This window comes from Acinonyx jubatus, chromosome D4 (genome assembly GCF_027475565.1).
Source record: "Acinonyx jubatus isolate Ajub_Pintada_27869175 chromosome D4, VMU_Ajub_asm_v1.0, whole genome shotgun sequence".
Lineage (NCBI taxonomy): Eukaryota > Metazoa > Chordata > Mammalia > Carnivora > Felidae > Acinonyx > Acinonyx jubatus.
Window position 1 is genome coordinate 34,091,088 of NC_069391.1, and position 21,431 is coordinate 34,112,518.

A 21,431-nucleotide genomic window follows, 5' to 3' on the forward strand; every position below is an offset into this window, starting at 1 on the left:
AAAAATTCCATGGAGAACATAAAAATAACCCATGGTCTTACCACTGAGAATTTGCCTCCCTTAGCTCCTGAGTCTGGGCCTTTGTGTTTGAGTTTGGATCAAACATGGGAATTTGTGTTTGGCTTTTGGATGGCATTTGCATTGCCCTCCCAACTCTGCAATGTGATAACCAGCTAGAGATCATCTGGTTAGTCCCTCTCACGTTAGAGGTGGGCTGGAGGTGAGAGACAGGGAATGGTCTTTAGTGGAGTCCTTAGTGGAGCCAAGCCTTTAGACTCTTTTTCTGCACCTCACCATCATATCTTCCCCCTCAGTCTTCATCTAGAAAATGTCTCTTGACTAGAGTCTCATCCTTTTCCTTCCTCTTCCACTGGTCACTGTCTATCTTCTCCACAGTCCATAGAACGGAGACCAGTAAGGACTGACAAGAGCTAATATTTATTGAGAGGATTTAATCCCCTCATAACTATGCTCAGGGTAGCATAATAAGCCTATTTTCCACATGAAGGAACTGAAGCTCAGAGTTAGTAACTTGGCCAAGATCTCCAGGATATGAATCGAGTTCATGCAATTCCAAAATCTTGAACCAAACACTATGCCATCTGGCCTTGCTACCAAATGGGAAAAAAATTCTGGATCAAACTGATTGGATCTGTGTGTTGAAGCATAGCATACATACCGAAGAGTATGGAAATCATAAGTGTATACAGCTTAATAAATTACCCAAAGGGAACACACTTGGTAACCAGTACCCCCAAGAAATAGAACATTACCAACTCTCCAGGAGCCTCCCTCATGTACTCACTCTAAGTCACTGCCCTCTTTTCCCCAAGGATAACACATATTTTAACTTCTGAATTAGTTTTGCTTGTTTTTGAACTTTATCTAAATGGAATCATACAGAATATACTCCTTTATGTCAGACTTCTTTCATTATGTTTGTAAAGTTCCAAACATTTTTTAATGTGGCTGTGAGTTCATTTTGATCTCTGTATAGCATCCCATTATTTTAAAATGCCCCATTTTATTTATCCTTTCTCTTATAGATGCACATTTGGGTTGTTTCCAGTTAGAAAATTACCAAATAATGCTGCTCTGACCATTCTTTTGTATGGTGAACATATGCAGGCATTTCTACTGGGTATTTACCTAAGAGTGGAAATTTGGGGTCATATAGAGTATGCATAAGTCCGTCTTTTTTTATTAAGTTTATTTATTTTGAGAGAGAAAGAGAGAGAAAGCACAAGTGGGGGAGAGGCAGAGAGAGACGAGACAGTGAGAATCCCAAGCAGGTTCTGCACCAGCCCAATGCAGAGCCCAATGCAGCACAGAGCCCAATGCAGGGCTTGAGCCCACGAACTGTGAGATCATGACCTGAGCTGAAGGCAGGCACTTAACCAACTGAGCCACCCAGGCGTCCTTGTGTAAGTCCATCTTTAGCAGATACTACAAAAGAGTTTTTGAAAGTGGTTGTATGCGTTTACACCATGGCAACGTATGAGAGTTCCAGTTGTTCACGTCCTCATCAACATTTGGCATTGTTAGCCTACCTGGGGGGCTCAGTCAGTCAAGCGTCCGACTTCAGCTCAGGTCATGTTCTCATGGTTCATGGGTTTGAGCCCCCACATGGGGCTCTGTGCTGACAGCTCGGAGCCTGGAGCCTGCTTCGGATTCTGTGTCTCCCTCTCTCTCTACCCCTCACCCCACCCTCAGAAATAAATACACATTAAAGAAAACATTGGCATTGTTAACATTTTTTATTGTAGCCATTTTGGTGTATGTGTAGTGGTGTTTCATTGTGGTTTTAATTTGCATTTTCCTGATGAGTAATGAGGTTGTGTAATCTTTTATATACTTTTTGGCCATTTGGTTATCTTTCTGTGAAATATCTGGTCAAATCTTTTGCCCATTTTTTTTTTTTCTGTGGATTGTCTCTCTTATTAATTGATGTGAGTTAGTTACATATCTTATCTGATGCTTTTTTCCAGATAAACATATGACAAGTGTTTATTCCCATTCTGTTCTTGCCTTCTTACTCTCTTTTGACAAAGAGAAGTTCTTAATATTAATAAGGTCCAATTTATTAATTTTTGCCTTTATACTTAGTGTAATTTATGTCCTAAGAAACCTGTGCTTGCCCCAAGGTCATGAAAATATTCCCCTATATTATCTACTACAAATGTTACTGTTTTAAACTTACACATTTAGCGGTGCCTGGTTGGCTCAGTCAGTTAAGCGTCAGACTTTGGCTCAGGTCATGATCTTGTGGTTCATGAGTTCGGGCCCCACATCTGGCTCTCTGCTGACAGCTCAGAGCCTGGAGCCTGTTTTGGATTCTGTGTCACCCTCGCTCCCTGCCTCTCCCCCACTTGCGCTCTCTCTCTCAAAAATAAATAAAACATTTAAATTAAAAAAAAAATAAACTTACACATTTAGATTTAAAACCCACCTGGAATTGATTTTGTTTATGATGGAAGGTAAGAATCAAGATTCATTGTGTTCCCATATGGGTAACCAGTGACCCTGGGCCATTTACTGAGAAGACTATCTTCCGCCCATTGTTCTGCGTGCCTCTTTTGTTATATACAAAGTGTTCATATATATGGGTCTCAGTTGGACTCTGTCTGTTGCTCCTTCTGTCTGTCCTCACACTATTATAGCTCACTGCCCTGATTACTGTTGCTTTATCCTAAGGCTTACCATCTGGTAGCGTAAGCCCTCCAAGTTTGTTCTTCTTTACGATTGTCTTGAATATTCTTGGCCACTTTTATTTCTATGGAAATTTTGAAATCATGTAGTTAATGTCCACCAGATATCTGCTGACATACTTTATTGTGATTGTATGAATCCATAGATCAGTTTAGGGAGTAGCGACATCTTAACAATACATAGAAAAACAAGCAAACAAACACACCAGGCCAAAAACACCACCAAACCAACCAAAAAAAAAAAAAAAAAAAAATCCTAACAAAAGAAGAGAGAAATGATAAACTGGGAATAACTATCTGCAATTCGTATTACAAAGGGGCTCACATCCCTAATACCTAAAGAGTTCCTAGAAATTGATAAGAGAAATAACAGACACACGGTGGAAAATGTGGCAAAAGACATGAAGCCACAGTTTATAGAAAAAGAAACATAAATAGCCTTCACTATATGAAAATGAGCTAAGGCTCAGTCATAATGTGACAAAATTGTGAAAAATTTGACAAATACATTCTAAAGCTGAAGGGGAAAAAATAGAAAAGGAATTCTTGCCTCTCCAGGCTCTTCAGGCCCACCAGGTCCAACACCCTGTGGACCGACCTGACTATACTGGGAGCACCCACAGGGCTCCAGAGGACTCAGGGTGCTCAGAGGTGGCAGGCAGGTGTACAAAGAACTCACCTGAGCAGAGCCGTGGGTCCAGTGAGCATGGTGTGCAGGGAGGCGAGAATGCCAGATCCTCAGGAGCTTCTGCTCACTGTATGCCATTTGCCCGCTGAAGAAGACGTGGGGAGAAGTTTCCAGGTGGGTAGCCCTCTCTCCATAGGAGCAGGGTGGGTGAGGAATCTCCCAGAGGACTGGCATTGCCCCTCTTTCAGCTGGGACCTTTTGGGAGGCAGCAAACCTCAGGGACAGGGATTGAGCTGGGGGTGGGGCCTCTAAGCCTCCCTAGAAACTTAGGCCACCAGTTCTGCTTTGGGTCTCTTCAATGTCAGAGATTGGGTTGAGCCAAATTGGAGATTTTTGAGTGCTTAATTTGTAGCAACAAATTGTATGTCCAGTTGGAACCCAAACTGGTCAAAATAATGCTGCTTAGAAGAACTGAGAATGGAGACCCCAGGTGACCACCATGAAGGCTCCCCTCCCCAGGCCCATGGAGCCCTTTGAGCTCAGAGGATCCCAGTGGAAATGCTCATGCAGACAGTTTTGATCTTCTGGGTTCTCAAATAAAAAGTATTTACGCTCACACCCTTCCCATCAATCCCTCAAATTTTCCTTCCTTCTTTTCCTTCTCCTCCCCTCAGGAAGAGCTCCTGAAAATTTCAAAAACTTTGTAGCAAGACAACTCATTGAGCAGGGAGGCTACTTATCAAGGTAGAGTGGAGGCTGGAAGTCTGGAAAGAAGGAAGGGGTGAGTGGGGGGAGGGCTACCGGACAGGGTGTGGTTTTATTTCTCACTTAAAATCTTTGAAAAATTCCAGTCTTGTTTACATTAACAGAAAGAAGGATCTGTTTGGTCCATGAGCAGGTGAGGAACACTTTGCAGGGCAGACGGCCCTGGTCATAGGATACAGTGGTGGCAGCTGGGCTGTTCCACGAGGGGGTGCTGAGCTGGCAGAATTAGCAGGTGTCTGGCTTCCATGGGGTCCATCCTGCTGGCACTTAGCTTCCTCCAGGCTGTTGGGGATCAGTGGGGGTTTCTTTCTTCCCTAAATAAGCCCGGCCTGTCCTCAGGAAGCCAGGGCCCTGCTGCTCCTCCAGTACTCACTCCATCTCCAAGAGGAGGGCACCCTGCCTGCACCAGGGTGGGTGCTGCAGGGGAATCCCATGGGCCAGGTGGACAAATAGACGCCTAGCCTTGGGTGCAAACGGCTGGGCCAGGGACAGATATGTGTGCCTTCTGTGACTTCCTACTTTGCCCCTCAGGCATCAGTGCTAATCAGTCACAGTCAGGAGACTCATCTGGGTGTCTAGTTGGTCATGACATATGTCCCAGATACCTCATAAGAGCTTGGGGGACCTAATGGATTCTTAGAGGATCCTTCCTGAATGGAAGTCAGAAGCTTCAAAAAGAGGAAACAAGGTGTTACCACCCCGTGCCCCGATTGCTCCCTACTCTGTCAGTCAGAGATGGTACCTCAGCAGTCCCCTTCTGAGTAGATGAAGAACACTGCTGTGGAGAGGAATGTCCTGAGGGGTACCTTGGGGGAGGTGAAGCCTTTGGCCTGGCCTTGGGCCCAGCCTGGGTGGTAGAGACTCCAGTGGGCTGGAGCAGGCAGGGGCTACTCAGCCAAGTCCCCAAGACCCCTGTCCCTCTTCATCCATGGCTTGGCTGGGCTGGGGGCCTGGACACACATTGAGAGCCCAGAGGACAGGACTTGGTCAGCGGTGGGGCTGGGTTGGGGTAAAGGCAGCTCTAGGGCAGGACCTCTGGCTGGAAATGGGAGCTGCCTCTCTGTAGGCCTCTGAGAAAATCACTGCCCCTCTTCGGGCCTCTGTCTCCTCGTCTGGAAAATGGAGGGTGATGATCCCGTGGTGCAGGCCTCACAGGGTGGTGATAAGGTTGAAGGGAGGAAAGGAATGTGTTGGAGGTGTGAGAGGAGAATAATAATGATGATAGTAACATGATATTGAGTGCTCTGGAGACCCTGTGAGGTAGGTGGAGTTCTCGCATTCTTCAGATGAGGAAACAGACTCAGGGAGGCCAGGCCACAGGCCCAAGGCCACGTATCAGGCGAGTACTGGAGCTAGGATTGTTCTAGAATCAGAACACACTAGAGGACAGAGTAGCACTGGTAGCCACTGACTTAGGTCAGTTGTCCAGGGTGTGAGGTTAGGGGATCTTGGAAGAAATGGGGTGAGGGGACAATGGCCTCACTGACCTTGTCCTTGACCCTGGCAGGAGGCATCTCCAAGTTTGCCACCCTGGAGATGATCCCCCAGAGAGTCAAGAAGAGACAGCAGCAGAAGGCAAGTATGCCTGTAGAGAAGGGGCTCTAAGGTCAGAGGAGAGGGGGCTCTTCCCTCCCAAACAGAGCTCTACACACCCAGAGGAGGGGCCTTCCCCCTCCAGCTTTGCCTCCTGTGGTCAGTGCCAAAAATCCCCCATTAGAAGTGACCAGGACCCAGGACCACACAGCCTGTAATTGCGAAAAGCAGGCCCTGAGAGGTGATTAGTAGGAGTCTGGTGTTCTTGGAGGACGGGGGGAGGAGAACTGAGGAACCCTGGGGTGGAAGCTTGAAGGTGAGGAGTTTTCAGAGTAGGGTTCCAGGGGACTCTGAGAGCCAGTGCTCATCCCCACTCCCACCCTGATGGCACAGGGTGTGTTCCCCTTCCTTGGCACGTTTCTCGCTGACCTGGGGATGCTGGACGCTGCGATGCAGGATTGTCTGGAGGTGAGAGAACCCGGGGCAGGGCAGCACGGCCAGGAGGCCAGGATCCGGGTGGGGGTGGGGCGTGGGTGGGTGTTAGGAGGAGAGAGCCCCCTGCTGAGTCCAGAGGTCACAGCGCCTGGCAAACCTCTCTGGCACTGGAGCATCCTGCTCCTCTTAGGGATGACCAGGCCGAGGAAGTTGCCTGTCCCGGTCACCCAGGCTGGGGGAGCAGCAGAGCTTCCCCACTGCAAAGCTGAGGGAGGTTTCGTGGGAGTGGGACCTCTCCTTCAGGAGGTGCCCACAGAGGGGAGGGAGATGTAGGGTTCCTCCAAGTCACTTCCTGCCTGAGGCCTTAGTCTCCCTGTCTGTCGTGAGAGTGGGTTGGGCTAGAGGGTCCTTGAGCTTCAGCTCTCTCGCGCCCCTTTCTCCCAGCCCAGAGCCTGGCCTAGGTCCCACGCCTGTTTTCTGTGCATGCCCTGCCCTCTGGAGGACCTCGGCGGTAGTGCAGCGTGAGATGGGGCGGGGAAGGGAGGCTAGTTGTGGGCTTGCGGGCCCCCCTTTTTTAAATTAAATTTATATTTATATTTATTTTATTTATTATTTATTTTTATTTTTCTTTATTCTTTATTCTTTTGTTTATTTTTTAAATTAAATTTAAATTAAATTTATTGTCAAATTGGTTTCCATACAATGCCCAGTGCTCATCCCATTGAGGGCTCTTTCTGATGGCTCCTGGCTGTCTGCCTCTCAGAGGAATCTGATCAACTTCCATAAAAACAATGAGGTGAGCAGCTGTGGGAAGGGGGGAGGGAGGGGCATCAGAGCTCCTCCCCCCGCAGGAGGGAGAGTTTGATAACAGACCAGTGGGAGACCCATCAAATTGGTGGGTGGGGTAAGTCCAACTTTGTGAGGAGGGGCTACTTATGCCCATCTCAGAGAATAGATAGGACCTGGATGGAATTGGAGGGTTTCCCTGTGTACAAAGACCCGGGAACCAGCCTCCTGCCTCTCTCCTCGACCACGCATTGTCCAGGAAGCACCGCCCTGCCCTGGCCCTGTCTGCATCTGTCCTTCCCTCTGGCCCCAGGAATGCAAAGTAATGCAGCTGCTCCCTGTGGCTGCAAATCATTACAGCCTTGAGCCTGAGGGGCAGTTTGAGGTGAGACCAGGCAGGAGTGAGCAAGAGCAGGTACAGACTCTCCCTGGTCTCTCTCTTGTGACTGGCTCCAGAGAGCCTTTGGCTGTGACTCCCTTGCTGACCACAGGCCCTGTTGCCTGGGGACTAATGGGGCGCCTGGACTACACCTGCCCGGTGGGCACTGGAAGGGACATCTGACCGTGGCTCCTGGTAGGCTCACGGGTGAGCCTGTCCTGTAGCTACAACTTGTCCTGCTGGGGGAGCTCCTGTCCTGTTTGGCCAGCAGAAAATTCAAGGCCAGAAAGAACTGGTCATCAATAAGCTCAAGGATGAGTGAGCACCCAGGCTTGGCAGTAACTGAATCCTGGGGGCTTAAGGTCAAACTTCAGACTAAGCGTGGTCTTGGGGAGTGAAATTCCAGCTCCACTATTGACCAGCCCTGTGCCTGGGACAATTCACCTTAGGTTTCTGAGACTTAGTTTCCTCATCTGTGAGATGGGTGATGCTGATTGATCACTCGCGTGGCAGGGACAAATAGGGTACTGTTGACTAAGCATTTTGCACAGTGCCCAGAGCACAGTGCAGTGAGGGCAGGGTGGGGAGGGTGGGCCATGACCATGGGGGACGTCCCTCTCTTCCAGTCAGCCACCAAGCCCCCAACAGAGCCCAGTACCAGCAGCAGATCACACCCCAGAGGCCAGCTCAAGTGAGACCTCTTCCTCAACACCTGGGACCCTCGGAGTGCATTAGGTCAGCTATCCCATCTGAGGTGCAGAACATTGTGAGCCCTTTCTGGGGCTCCCCGGAGGACCAGAATAAGAGGAGGTGACCCTGCTTCATCTCCCTCTTTGTTCTTCCCCAAGGCCTATTTCCCTGTTATGGAGGGGTGCATCTATTTGTAGCAAATAGTAAATGCTGGATTTGAATATTATCTTAAAATCCTCTTTTTTTTACAGCCTGAGAATTAAGGTTTGGGTCTTTCACTTCCCATGCTAATATAAATGAGATACTGACTTTCACATTCCTCCATGAACTAAGAAATCCCGCAGGGTCACCAGCTTATTGTATGCAGGAGAAGGGAGATGGGCCAGGCCCCTTCCTTCACTACTGAAGGAGGCCCCAAATCCCACTTCTGCAGAGGACATGTCATTTCAGTATCCCTAACCTGGGCCAGGAGCAGAGACAGCCCCTCAGAACTCTTGGGAGTCCAGCGGTTGAAGGTACCTCCATAGGCATTAGCAACAACCACGGAAGCTGGGTGTCTAAAAATAACACTTACCAGGCCCCTTTCTGCCCCAGGACAGTGGCTGCCTTCCTACAGCTTTGAAGGAAGAGGAAACATTCTCTGCTTTTCCTGTTGACGTTTCTTTTGGCCACATATTAGGAACTGTCGTTTTCTAGTTCCGTCTCTGGAATTAGCACATCAGTACTATGTAGAGGAATAATGTAAAGAAATCAAACGTGTGTGGAAAGGACAAGACCAGAGAAAGAGAATTTGCCAGTGGATGAGGTCCCAGGACTTTCTATCCTCTGTCTCCCTCTAGGGGCTCCGTGTTTCCTCTTTACCTACATGAGAATCCTCCTGGGATCCTTGTCCGTGACCTCCACACTCTTCCTGCTTGCTTCGTGTCCAGGGGCAAGATTTGCGAGGCACCTTTCAAGGCTACAGCTGGGCCTCATTCCATCAACATTTATGCTACCTATAAAGTAGGATTTCCAGCGTTCCTGTACCTCTTTATACAATTCTTTTAAAGACATACATTCCCTAGAGGCCCCAGCCTGTCAGGTACATTGTGGCCACTCCTCCCTGGTGGGGACCTGATGGGTCATGGATGACTTCTGACTTTCCAGGCATAGGGTCCATATATGTGGCCACGGGACGATCCCCACACTCTCCCTTGCTAGCCAAGATGCCTTCTGAGGCCAAGTCTACTAGTAGGTCTAGAAGCAAATAGGGCCGATGAGTGTAGATCCTGGGGAAAATCAGCACTAACTTGCAAGGCAACTACCTCAGGGGAGACCATCACAGGCTCCTTTCTTCATGCAGCTGAGAGCATAGTGAGGTGGACAGACATTAATCACATCATCACGAAGTGAAACAATGAAAATGACAATAACTGATATTTATTCAGTTTAGGATGTATCAGGCACTAACTTAGGAGTGTTTGCATGTTATTAACTCATTTTATCCTCAAAATAATTTTGGGTGTTGCAGGTATTGTTTTTTTTGTTGTTGTTGTTTTTTGTTTTTTTGTTTTTTTTGAGAGAGAGAGAGAGCAGGGGAGAGGGGCAAAGGGAGAGGGAGAGAGAATCCCAAGCAGGCTCCATGCTCAGTGCAGAGTCTGATGCAGGGCTCCATCCCATGACCCTGGGACCATGACCTGAGCCGACGCTCAGGTTGGACGCACAACCAACTGACCCACCCAGGTGTCCAGGTATTGCCCTTTTTATTCGTAAGGAAAAAGCAGCACAGAAAGGCAAAGGAGTTTAGCTGGTGTTACACAGCTGGAAGTGGTCATGTGGGGATCCCGACACGCCAGTCACAGTTTTCTCAGTTTCTGAAAGCAGAGTGACAAAGTCTAGTCGCAAAGGTTAAATTAAAAGAGATGAGTCTGGCAGACACGTCTAGCAATAGGACTAGGTTTACAGTAGATGCTTAATGTGATTGCTGAACTTCAATGGCTCTGGGACTCATGAGGTGGATGGGGACTTCCCTCACCCTGTTGGTATGTCCTCCTGGCACTTGCACAAGCTGCATGACTTTGGTCACTTTGTATAAGCCCTGAACCATCAGAGACCTTACACGAGGGTATGAAGACTCAGGGTGAGGACTGGGCCCTCTGCACACAGAGAAATGTCCAGGCCTCCCAGCCTGGCGTCTGAGCTTCCCTAGGTGGTCTAACCCACCCCTGATTCCCTGCACTGCAAACACCAGAGGCCTCCCCTCCTCCAACATGCCTGGGGCTCTCCTGCTCCCACTCCTTTGCTCTGTTGTCCTCCAAGGAGAATGCCTGCACACCCCCATCTCTGCCTCCGCAGGTAGGCAGCTTTCCTGGGGGATCCCCTCCTCGTCAGATGTGCATATCTTCTTTGTGCCCAAGACCCAGGTCAGTTCTGATCTGTTCCTCATCCCAGTGGCCATGGTAGGAAGAGCCCAATGTGTGCCTGCTCACACTACCAGACTAGAGGCTTGGGTCTCTCCCACCACCAGGAGGCCTGGAAAGTGGGGGAGCAATGAGGATCCTATTGGATTAAGGCCATATTGTCTCCCAGAGAACAACTGTGTCCAATAGTTAAACTCTCCTGGTATAGATAGCCATTTTACCACATTCTTCATTGACACAAAGTTCTGCCCTGTGGTCAAACTGTTTGTCCATATGGAACTCCCCAAGGCTGCCTCCTAACCATGGATAGTGGAAATCATTGAGAAAAGATTGTTCAACAGAAATTCTCTTTAGTTCTTGATCTTTTTACCAGGGGAGTGAATTATTGGGGCTGAGACTTCATGGTTCAGCCCAGGTGCCATCCACAAGTGTCTGGTGCTGTATGCAGTGGACAGTGACTGTGCATCCTGTCACAATGCAGGGGACAGCAGCTGGGTAGCCCGGGTCCTCTCTGGAGCAGTCATCCTGGAATGGCCTTATAGCAAGGTCGGAGGTCACTGTCAGCTCTCTGAGCCCATCAAAAGAATCTGGGTAAACTCCCGGGAGCTATGACCTGGTCTTGATTTTCTGAGCATGACTAGTTTGGGATTGTTGACCAGGGTCTGCAGCAGAAGCCACCGTGTCCTGGACCTGGCTGAGACTCGGGGACCTGGGAGAGAATCAGAGCAGACAGACCTGGAGGACAGGGCTTGTCTCTGTCCTTCTCAGAGGCTATTGGAGAAGCTGACTGGTAGGTGTGAGGTGTGGGAGAAGGAGCTGGACCAGGACCCCTGGGGACATGAGGGTGGCAGAAGGGACATGAGTTTGTCCCAGAGCCGGATATCCGTTGGATATAGCTGGATATAGTTGGGAACAGTGATGAACTTAATCCAGACTGGTGCCCACAAAACATGACTAATTGGTGGGCTTCCCAGCAGAAGGCAGAGCAGAGTAGTAGGGGTGGAGGGGTGGAGCAGACGGTTATAGAGCCTTGAGGAGGCAGATGTTGGGGGCCAGAAGCACTTGTGGTAAGCAAAACTGAGCCCCATCTTGGAGAGCATCTGTTCTGAACCCTGGGATATGGGCGGGGTCTCAAACAAATGGAATAGTGAACTCAGACAGTGGAACTAGAGCTCATTTCTGGGAACAAGGGAGGAGCCCACTTAGAAGGACAAGGACACCAGACCTCAGGGGTCCCATGGCCAGGCTGGCTGAATACTAAGCCTCCTGTTCTCTCAGGTCAAAGGTCTCCCAGGGCAGGGAGTATGGAGGAAGGGGGCAGGGAAAGGGGAAGCTGGAACATCTCAGGGATCCCAGAGAAGCCTTAGGGTACTCGTTCCCTATTGTCCAACCCCAGCATGGGTTCAGACAGAGCCTTACCTGCTGACTGATTTAGGCACCAGTATTTGATGGCCTGCTGCAGCCTCCGCTCCCTGTGCCCTGTGATCAGGATGTTACAAAAGCTGACGAGCACAGGGTTGGTATGATAATGATCCACATAGAGCATGCCAATCCAGGCGCTGAACCCTGAAACCCAGAAGGCAAGTCAGGCCATGCAGTATGCCCTGTGTCCCAGGATGCCCGAGCTTGTGCTCTTGATGATGTGGCTGCAATGCCACTTTGTTCCTATATGGTGCCCATGTTCTCACTGAGAACCTAGAAAACTAGGTCGGAAGAGCAGGAAGGGTTCTTAAGATAGCATTCTAATCCAACCATGTTATGGAAAATGTGAAGCTCAAAGCAGAAGGAGAGCTGTGGCTGATACAGAGAGGCTGTCAGTCCTACAATGAATGGATGAGTGAATGACTGGACACAGGTCAGAAATAAGACAAAAGCTACTTTCGCTCTACAGAAATGGCTTGATTTTAGACTATTTCAACTGAACAGGCCATTTTCTTAACTAAGTTAGGTTTCCAACTAATGACACACCAGTCATTCTGAGAGGTGTTCTTTCTCAAAATTTTCAGAGCTGTGCATTCATATTTACATTCTGACTGTTCAGATGGAATTTCTAGTACTTCTTACTGCTCTCCATGATATCTTGAAGGCCTGTCAAATATGCAGCAATTTACTTGCCTGAATTCTCTTCTGACCATTAGGATGAATGTGTTTTTCTTTTTCTTTTTTTTAAGTTTATTTATTTATTTTGAGAGAGAGAGAGAGAGAGAGAGAGAGAGCAAGCTAGGGAGAGGGGTAGAGAGAGAATCCCAAGCAGGCCCCACACTGTCAGCATGGAGCGATGCAGGGCTCGATCTTATGAACCATGAGATCGTGACCTGAGCCGAAATCAAGAGTTGGACGCTTAACTGACTGAGCCACCCTGGAGCCCCCTGAATGTTTTTTGCTACTCAGCTTTATAGCCTCCATGAGAAGCTGAGCTCTGAGGCAAAGAGTGTGAAGTCCAGGCCTCTGGTACCCAGCCTGCAGGCACCACAAAGGTACAAGACTAGTCCCCTCCACCTGACTCAATGCGTGGCCTCAGGGACTGGCCACTTACCCATGTCTGCACCCTCATAGCCATTCTGCATGATGGTCCTGTCGATGCGGGCAATCAGCCACGTGCCCAGGATGCAGCTGATGAGCAGCCTGGAGAGGCAGGCGCCCAGGCCCAGGAGCACGTTGTAGAAGAACAGAAAGTAGTTGAAGTTGTGGAAGGCTTTCCTGCAAACGGAAGCAGGCAGACGGGCAGCACCCTTTCAGTATGAGGAAGTGGCTAGCAGGCTGGTTCAGCACCCCATGCCTGTGATCAAATCCTGCTGCTCCCATCTCCCAGCCCTGTGACCTTGTGCTGTAACTGGGAGCTGACTGTCCCCACCACACAGCACTGCTGTGGGCACTGGCTCAGACACCACATAGAAGGCGCTGAGCCCAGTGCAGGACAAACGTCAGTGGAGACTGTGATGTTTCATGGGATCCTTGGGTTTTGAGGTTTCCTGTATGGCAAGGAATCTCATGTGGCTACAGCTGGCTTTGTGGTTACAGCAGAGGTTGTGGCTTTCCCACTGTCTGTTGTAACAGTGACCTGCCCCCAGCTGGAACTGTTCCAAGTCCTCCAGGGGAAACTTTTCAAGTGACCACTTGACCATGTAGTTTCCTGTTGCCTATGGGATAAAGCCCAAACTCTGCATGATGGATTTCTGGGCCATCTCTGAGAACGGCCTTTCCCAGGATCATCACTGTGCCTCCTCCCTGCCCCTCAGCACCTATGGTGACCACTGCATGGTCACCATATTGGATTCTCATGGTTCTCTCAACACATCTTGCCCTTTTATGGCTTCCTACCTTCATCCGTGCAGTGAGGGCTGCTGGCCATGCCCTCTCCTCAGCTCTCCCACCTATAGGAATCCCACCACCCTACGACCTCAGCTCAAACTCCCCACCTGCAGCTGAATGAACCACCCCGTCTCTCTTTCTCCATTCCCTGTGCTGCTCTTTTGAGCCTTTCACAGCATCTGGAGTGTACTGGGGCCACATGACTGTGTCTGCTGGCTCCTGTGGACCGTGAGCTTCTGCAGGCAGGTCACGTAGGAATATCTCTTTAATCTCCAGTGCCCCTGTTGTTTCCTCCCCGAGTGAATGGCTTCAAATGAATGAGTTCCAAAGGATCACCATGGGCCAGGTACTGTTGTTCTAAGTTCATATTTTAACACATCTCATTCTCGGAATACCTCTGTGAGGAGTGTGCAATTATTTGTAAAATGACGAAACTGAGGTTCGTAGGTGTTCAGTAAGGTCACATAAGGTCACACGGTTCATAAGGGGTGGAGCCAGGATTTGGACCCAGGCGGTTTGGTTCCAGAGCCCACTCCTGAGCCACGGCCCCTCACCCTCTCAGAGAGGGCACTGTCCCCCCAGGAACCTGCCATGGGTGAAGAGGAAGGAAGGAGAGACTGCTGAAGCCAAGGCCCCCAAGCCCCATTTCCTTCTTTGCCCTCACCTGTTGTTGAGAGCCAAGGGCTTCTGCTTGTCAGCCGTGCTCATCTTTGGCTGCAGGAAGAAGCTGGTGGCGATCCATACCTGCAGGATCATGAGACCCAGGACGATGGATATGGTGAGGCTGAAACATAGGGCGAGACTGTTGCGGCACCTGCTCTGTGCTTGATGCACACCCGCTGTCCGTTGAGAAAACGGAGGCTCACAAAGGGGAGGTGACTTTCTCAAAGTCACACAGTCAGGTCGTTTGGCTCCATACTAGAACTCCAGGATTTAATTATATCCCTTTGTCCATGAGTGGCAGCTGGGATGCGTGTTTAACAGCATGGGAATCAAAGAAAAGCATGAAGTTTTTAAAACGCTCATGAAGGTCCTGAAAGTGGACGGGCAGGCTCTGCCCAGCCTCCCACATAGCTTTGGGGGAGTGTGGAACCAAGGAGCTCAGAGCGGGGAGGTCCCCGGAGAGTGCCACATCGTGTGTTTGCATCGCCTGAGCAGCAGTGTGGGTGGCAGTTAAATGGGGCCTCGGCTTCAGATCGCTAGCTCCCAACCCTGCCTCTTCCCCTCCTTGGACAAATCACTTAGCCTTCTGTGCCTCTGTTTCCTTGTCTGACAAATGGGTGTTAATGTGAGGCCCAGCCTTTAAAGGGTTCTTAAGAGAAAAGATGCACAGTGAACTATCAGTTACGTCAGCCTTCACTCTTATCTTCCATATGGGATAAACTGAGGCTCAGAGAAGTAATTTACCCAAGGTCACACAGCTGATCTAAAACCTGAACTCAGATTCCCTCTATAATGTCCGAACTCCCTTGTCACCTCCCTGAACTTTAACCTTCCCAGCTATACAATGGATATGTGTGTGCCCCCCCACCCAGACTCAACTGTGAGCACCCCACTGAATAGTGAGAATGGAAATGTCTTATGAACTGTAAGGCTCCCATTGTGATGAGTTGCTATTTTGGCCCATCCTTGGGTCTGAGCTGAGAGTGTCGGTCCAGGAATGGGTGAGAGCCCAACAGCAGCTTCGAGGCTACACCAGTGCCTAGGCCCTGGGCAATGACAGAGAGCCCACCCTGCACTTACGTCCCGATGCCCAGTCCTTGGAGCATCTCCAGGCCCTGGTTGTGGACGACAGGCAACACCAGGCTGTACATGATCATCAGGCCACACAGGCTCTGTACCACGTGGATGATGAGGTAGCCTGTGGACCAAGGGAACCCACGGTCACTCAAGGCCCTTCGCAACACAGTCATGACTTCCTGCAGAGCCCCTCTATCTTCCTCCCACCAAAGGTCCTGGCATTTTTGCTTATGCAGCTTCTTCTGCCTGGCACGACCTCCCTTTTCCTCCCGCTCACCTGTGGCTCACCCTGCAGTTCAAATGTCAACTCCACTAGAAAGCATTTGTGTCCTGCCTGGGAGAGTCACTTGCTCCTCTAAGTCACCACCACCTTTATCATTTCTGCCCCATGGGCTTTGGGCAGGTAGTAATGATAGCTTTGTGAGTGTGGGATTCTCCCTCCTTCCTGAAGGAAGGTGGGTGATTCCCTTTACCCATACCTACCCCCCACCTCCTTCTTCCTCACCTCTCTTCTCTCTCCCCACAGCCAGGACCCCATAGGTGCCCAGGGAATGGGTCACATGATGACACTTACCCCACAGAATATAGGCTATTTGCCAGCCAGAGTACCTTGCAATGGCCACCTGAGATTTAAAAAGGAAAAGGGGTCTCATAGGGATGAAAACACTGATTACCTCCAATATATGGGTCCAGAATCTCTGCCTCATTTGAGGTTCACCCACCAACATACCAGGGCAGATGCCATGACTGTCATTGTTTTACAGGTGAAGAAACCAAGGGCCAGATGGGGATAGTGACTATCCTGGGTCACCCAGCAGCAGAGTATACTAGAATTGAGGACTCTGGATGCCCAGTGCAGGGCTGTCCCTCCCCCCAGATGCTGCCCCTGTCTAAGAGGCAGGAGAGCAGGACTTGGCCACTTAGTCTCAGAGCAGAGACAGGCCTCCATAGACTTACGACACTCTTCGACGAGGAAGGATGATGGAACTTCAAAGGGAGAAAGTGTTTATTTCCTGCCCACAGCCTCTTCATGTGCTTTCTAGAGAAAAAGTGGGGAATCAGTGATGCTCATAACCACAGCTCCTTATGTACTTAGAGCTCAACAGATGCCAACAGAAAAGCCTGCAGAGGGAGATAGAAGCCAGCTCAGCTTCCTTGTATTGACCGCAGCTCATGGGACAGTTCTCACTAGCCTTAAAAATATTTTTAAAATACGTTTGGGCACCTGGGTGGCTCAGTTGGTTGAGAGTCCGACTCTTGAGTTTGGCTCAGGTCATGATCCCACGGTTCTGGGATCGAGCCCTATGTCAGGCTCTGCACTGAACGTGGAGCCTGTTCAAGATTCTTTCCCTCCCTCTGCTCCTCCCCAGTTTGTGTGTGTGTGTGCGCTTTCTCTCTTAAAGTATACAAAAATAAAATAAAATAAAATACATTTTAAACTGAGATATAATTGACATATAACACTCCATTAGTTTCAGGTGTACAACATAATGATCCCATATTTGTGCACGTTGAAAAATGGTCACCACAGGAGTCTAGTTAACATCCATCACCTCACATAGTTACAAGTTTTTTTCTTGTGATTAGAACTTTTAAGATCTACTCTTAGCGACTATCAAATATGCAATATGGTGCTGTTAACTATAGTCATCATGCTGTAGAGTACTTCCCCGTGACATTTATTTTATAACCCGAAGCTTGTACCTTTTGATTCCCTTCACCCACACCCACCCCCTATCCCCACCTCTGAAAACCTCAAATCTGTTCTTTGTATCTATAGCTTGGGTTTTTGTTTTGTTTTGTTTCAGATTCCACATATAAGTGAGATCATACAGCATTTGTCTTTCTCTGACTTCACTAAGCATAATGCCTTCAAGTTCCAACCATGTTACTGCAAATGGCAAGATTGCACTCATTTTTCTGGCTGAATAGTATACCAGTGTGTGTGTGTGTGTGTGTGTGTGTGTGTGTGTGTGTGTGTGTGTGAGAGATACATCTTCTTTGTCCATTCATCCATCAAAGGACACTTAGGTTGTTTCTATATCTTGAATATTGAAAATAATGTTGCAATAAACGTGGGTGCAAATATCTTTTCTAAATACTGTTTTTGTTTTCTTCAGATAAATACCCAGAAATGGAGTTGCTAGATCATATGTAGTTCTATTTTTACTTTTTTGAAGAACTTCATACTGTTTTCCACAGTGGCTGCACCAACTTCCATTCCTACCAATAGTGCATGAGAGTTCCTTTTTTTCCACATCCTCGCCAACACTTGTTATTTCTTGTCTTTTAGGTACTATCCATTCCAACAGGTGTGAAGTGATACCTCACCATGGTCTTGACATGATTTCCCTGACGATTTAAAAATCTTAATATTATATAGTTCCCAGATCTCAATGGTGACTGAATGTGATAGTTGAGTCTCTGTGTGGCTTTTATTTTCTTCAATTTGCTCTATTACTTTTTCTGTGACGTGTATGTATTACTCATGTAATAATATTTCAAAATAGGTAAAAATGGAAAACTGTTTTTAGTGATAGACCCACCTTATAGCAACATCAAGGACACGGAGAAGCCCAGCCCCCCAGCAAACCTCTGCATGCTTTCCCCACGTGCTGGTCTCGGCCTGGTCTTCGGCACGAAGATTAGGTTGGCAGTGGTTATGTTCACAACCCCCATTTACATCTGTGTCCCACTTTTCCCCTAACATTCTATATCCAGCGTTTTCCAGGAGGTTTTGCAACATTATAATCACTAAATTGGCAAGACTTAGTATGAAATAAAGAATGTAAATATCTCATTAATAGTTTGTATATTTATTACACAATGAAATGATGGTTGGGGGTTATGCTGGGTTAAATAAAATATGTTATTAAATTATTTTCATCTCCTTTTTTACTTTTTACTCATGTCTATTAGAAAATTCAAAATTGCATCTGTGGTTTTTATTATGTTTCGGCTCGGCAACACTGGAGTAGAGTATGCCATCAGGAATACAAACACACAGATATATTTGCATGGTGCATAGGAAATTTCTGGGGGGATACAGAAAATGAATAATGTTTAGCTCTGGGGCAACAAACTTGAGTCTGAATGACTTCAGACTTCCTTTACACTAAATATTTTTTATAACGTTTTTTAAAAGAGGCTGTATATAGGTTGTAATAATTCTAAGAAAAATAAAAATACTGGTACAGTGCTAGTGCTGTCCACTTGAAGGACTTTTTTATCCACTATTTCCTTTGCCCCATGGTCCTGTAAAGCAGACAGGGCAGGGATCATCATTCCTCTGTGACAGGTGTGGGAAGAAGGGGCCAGCCTGGACACCAGAGAAGCCTCCCCACCACAGAAGCCATCTCTTCCCTGGGCCCTCTACCATGTCAGTGCAGCCAGCTCTAAAAGGTGTCTGTGACTGGCTGTGGTCCAATGTCTCACTAATCATCTCCTAGGCACTTGCAGGTCAATGAAGGGAGGAGCAGACATATCCTTGTATCAGGCAGGGAAGGGGAGAGCAGCAGTGTCCAGCCCACCCATGGGGTCTGGGGAGAAGAAAGCAGAGAGAGGGAGCAAGCTAGGGCTGTGATGGAGAGCTGGGGCCTCTTTGTGCCAGGATGCAATCTGCCAGAGACCCACCCTTGGTGCAGCCAGATGGGGAGGATGTAAAGGCAGGATGCTTTGGAGGGGTAGGAGTTGGCCCTGGGCCTCCTGTGACTGCATATGAGTTACAGCCTGAGGTGGAGGGAAGAAGGAACTGAGAGACAGAGAGGAGGGATGGCAGATACTGCTGTCTGCAGTGGAGTGCTGCTCACTACATACTGAAGGCCATCCCCTCCTCCTGCTCTGCTCTTCTAGAGACTGATGCACCTGGTGCCCTTGACCCGATCTCCTTTGATGTATCCTTGAGCCAGATGCACCTGCTGGGAACCCAGTGTGTTTAGTCCTGGAGAGCGGGGCAGGACTGACACCCAATAGGGATGCTGAGTGTAGCAGAAGTGACAAGACCTCTCAGGACATGGCCAGCTGCTAACGGCTTGGGTGAGTTATTTTGTTGAGTCTCAGCCTTCTCAGCTGTAAAAACAGAGCTGAAACTACCTCTCATGGTTGTAGTGAAAATCAAAAGATTCTAAGCACAATATCAAGCTTATGGTAGAAGCTCAAATCAATAGTGTTTTCGTTTTGGGTTTTGTTTTATTACCGATCAATGAGGCTGTTCCTGGACCATGTACACTTTCCTGGTTCCAATTTGGGTACTGCTGTCACTGCTCCGGAATTTTTAGAAAAGTACTGGCTGAAGACACACAAATGACTCCCAGAGCCCTCTTACCTGTAACAGGCCAGTATGTGGAACAGATAGCTCACACACGTGAGGGAGGCAGGCAAGATGGTCACCAGCCAGACTCCTGAAGTAGAAAAAGAGACAAGAGAGGCCTGAGAAGATGAACCAGAAACAGTATTTTCAAAATGCGGAAGCTCACACAGAAAGGGTTGTGTAAATAAAGTTTGTTTATATTTCTGGTTTATTTCAGACACACACACCCTTGATATCCTTTACTTCCCGCACAAGCCTCTCCTTGGGTATTAATATTTTCCATCTACAGTGAGTACGGGGAAGAGAAAATTAGGGAGCATACACATCGTAGTTCCCTTCCATTCTTGTAAAACCATTGATAGTTGATTTCGATTGGCCACCTCTAGTAAAGAGCAACCATGTACAAGGATAACTGGAATCAAGAGGTCTTGAATGTTCTTTCATCCCATCCATCCTGTGGAGAATCTCCACGGACATTACTCACAGTTTTTAATAGGTTGTATCTAATGTGCTTTCATTGTGATCCTGTGTGCTTATGAGAAAGGGATGGAGAAACAGGAAAGAGAGATGATTTGAAGGTATAAAAGCTTCTGGACAAGCTGTTTCTCAGTAAGTCCAATCAAAGCATTTTAAAAAATCCAACACCCCTTTTATCCTTAACCTGATAAAAAGCATCTGCAAAAAAACCCACAGCTAACATCATACTTAACAGCGAAAGACTGACTGCTTTCCCCCTAAGTTCAGGAATAAGAAAATCAACATCCACTTTTGCCAATTCTATCTACATTATACTGGAGGGTCTAGCTGAGGCAATTAGGCAAGAAAATGCAGCCAGACTGCAAAGGAAGAAATAAAACTATCTCTATTCACCGGTGACTTTTTCTTATATTTAAGAATCCTAAGCAGTAAACAAACAACCAAAAATATTCAAACCCATTAATAAATGAGTTCAGTAAGGCTTCAGGACGCAAGACAAATATATAAAAATCAATTGTATTTCTGTACCCTAACAATGCACAATGTGAAAATGAAGAAAACAACTGCATTTGCACTAGTATCAGAGGATAAAATACTTAAGAATAAGTTTAGCAGAAGTATGTAACTCATACACTGAAAACTACAAAAGACTGTTGAAAGAAATTAAAGAAGACTTAGATTAATGGAAAGACACACCACTTTCATGTATTGGATCTTCTTTGGTAACATGGCAATGCTCCCTAAATTGGTCTGAAGATTCAACCCAACCCCTGTTAAAATTCCAATGAAATTTTTGCAAAAATTGATAAGCTAATCCTATAATTTGTATAAAAATGAAGGGACCCAGAATAGGCTATACCATCTTGAAAAAGAAGAAGGAAATTTCGAGACTCACACTTCTTGATTTCAAACTCACTACAAAGCTACAGTAATGAAGTGTGGTATTGCCATACAGATAGACAAACAGATCAGTGTAATAAACTGATAATCCAGAAGTAAACCTTCATTGTCAATGCATTTTCAAGAAGGATGAAGAGGCAATTCAGTGGGGGAAAAGAATATGCTTTTCAACAAATGGCACAGGGGCAACTGATATTCACATGCAAAACAATGAAGCTAGAACCTTACCTCACAGCATAGACAAAAATTAACTCAAAATAGATCACAGGCTTAAACGTAAAAGCTAAAATTATACAAGTCTCAGAAGAAAATATGAGAATAAATCTTTGTAGACTTCAAGTTAGGTAATGTTGTCTTAGATACATACAAG

General features: G+C 47.5%; 1 protein-coding gene across 5 annotated transcripts in view; it reads right to left on the reverse strand.

The window, feature by feature from the left end:
* Window positions 1-9,649: 9,649 nt before the first annotated feature.
* Window positions 9,650-21,431, reverse strand: part of LOC106981241 (stimulated by retinoic acid gene 6 protein-like) — a 64,579-nt gene continuing 52,797 nt past the window's right edge. For 4 of the 5 annotated variants that reach the window (XM_027039490.2, XM_053204914.1, XM_053204917.1 and 1 more), the window contains 8 exons: window positions 19,700-19,775; window positions 16,333-16,414; window positions 15,950-15,998; window positions 15,379-15,496; window positions 14,300-14,419; window positions 12,860-13,023; window positions 11,743-11,889; window positions 9,650-11,032 (listed from right to left, as the gene is read on the reverse strand). In XM_027039490.2, the coding sequence (XP_026895291.1) occupies window positions 10,884-11,032; window positions 11,743-11,889; window positions 12,860-13,023; window positions 14,300-14,419; window positions 15,379-15,496; window positions 15,950-15,998; window positions 16,333-16,414; window positions 19,700-19,775 (905 nt within the window). In that variant the 3' untranslated portion in view covers window positions 9,650-10,883. Of the gene's footprint in view, window positions 11,059-11,742; window positions 11,890-12,859; window positions 13,024-14,299; window positions 14,420-15,378; window positions 15,497-15,949; window positions 15,999-16,332; window positions 16,415-19,699; window positions 19,776-21,431 lie in introns of all 5 variants that reach the window. The other variant, XM_053204915.1, reaches the window with a different exon arrangement.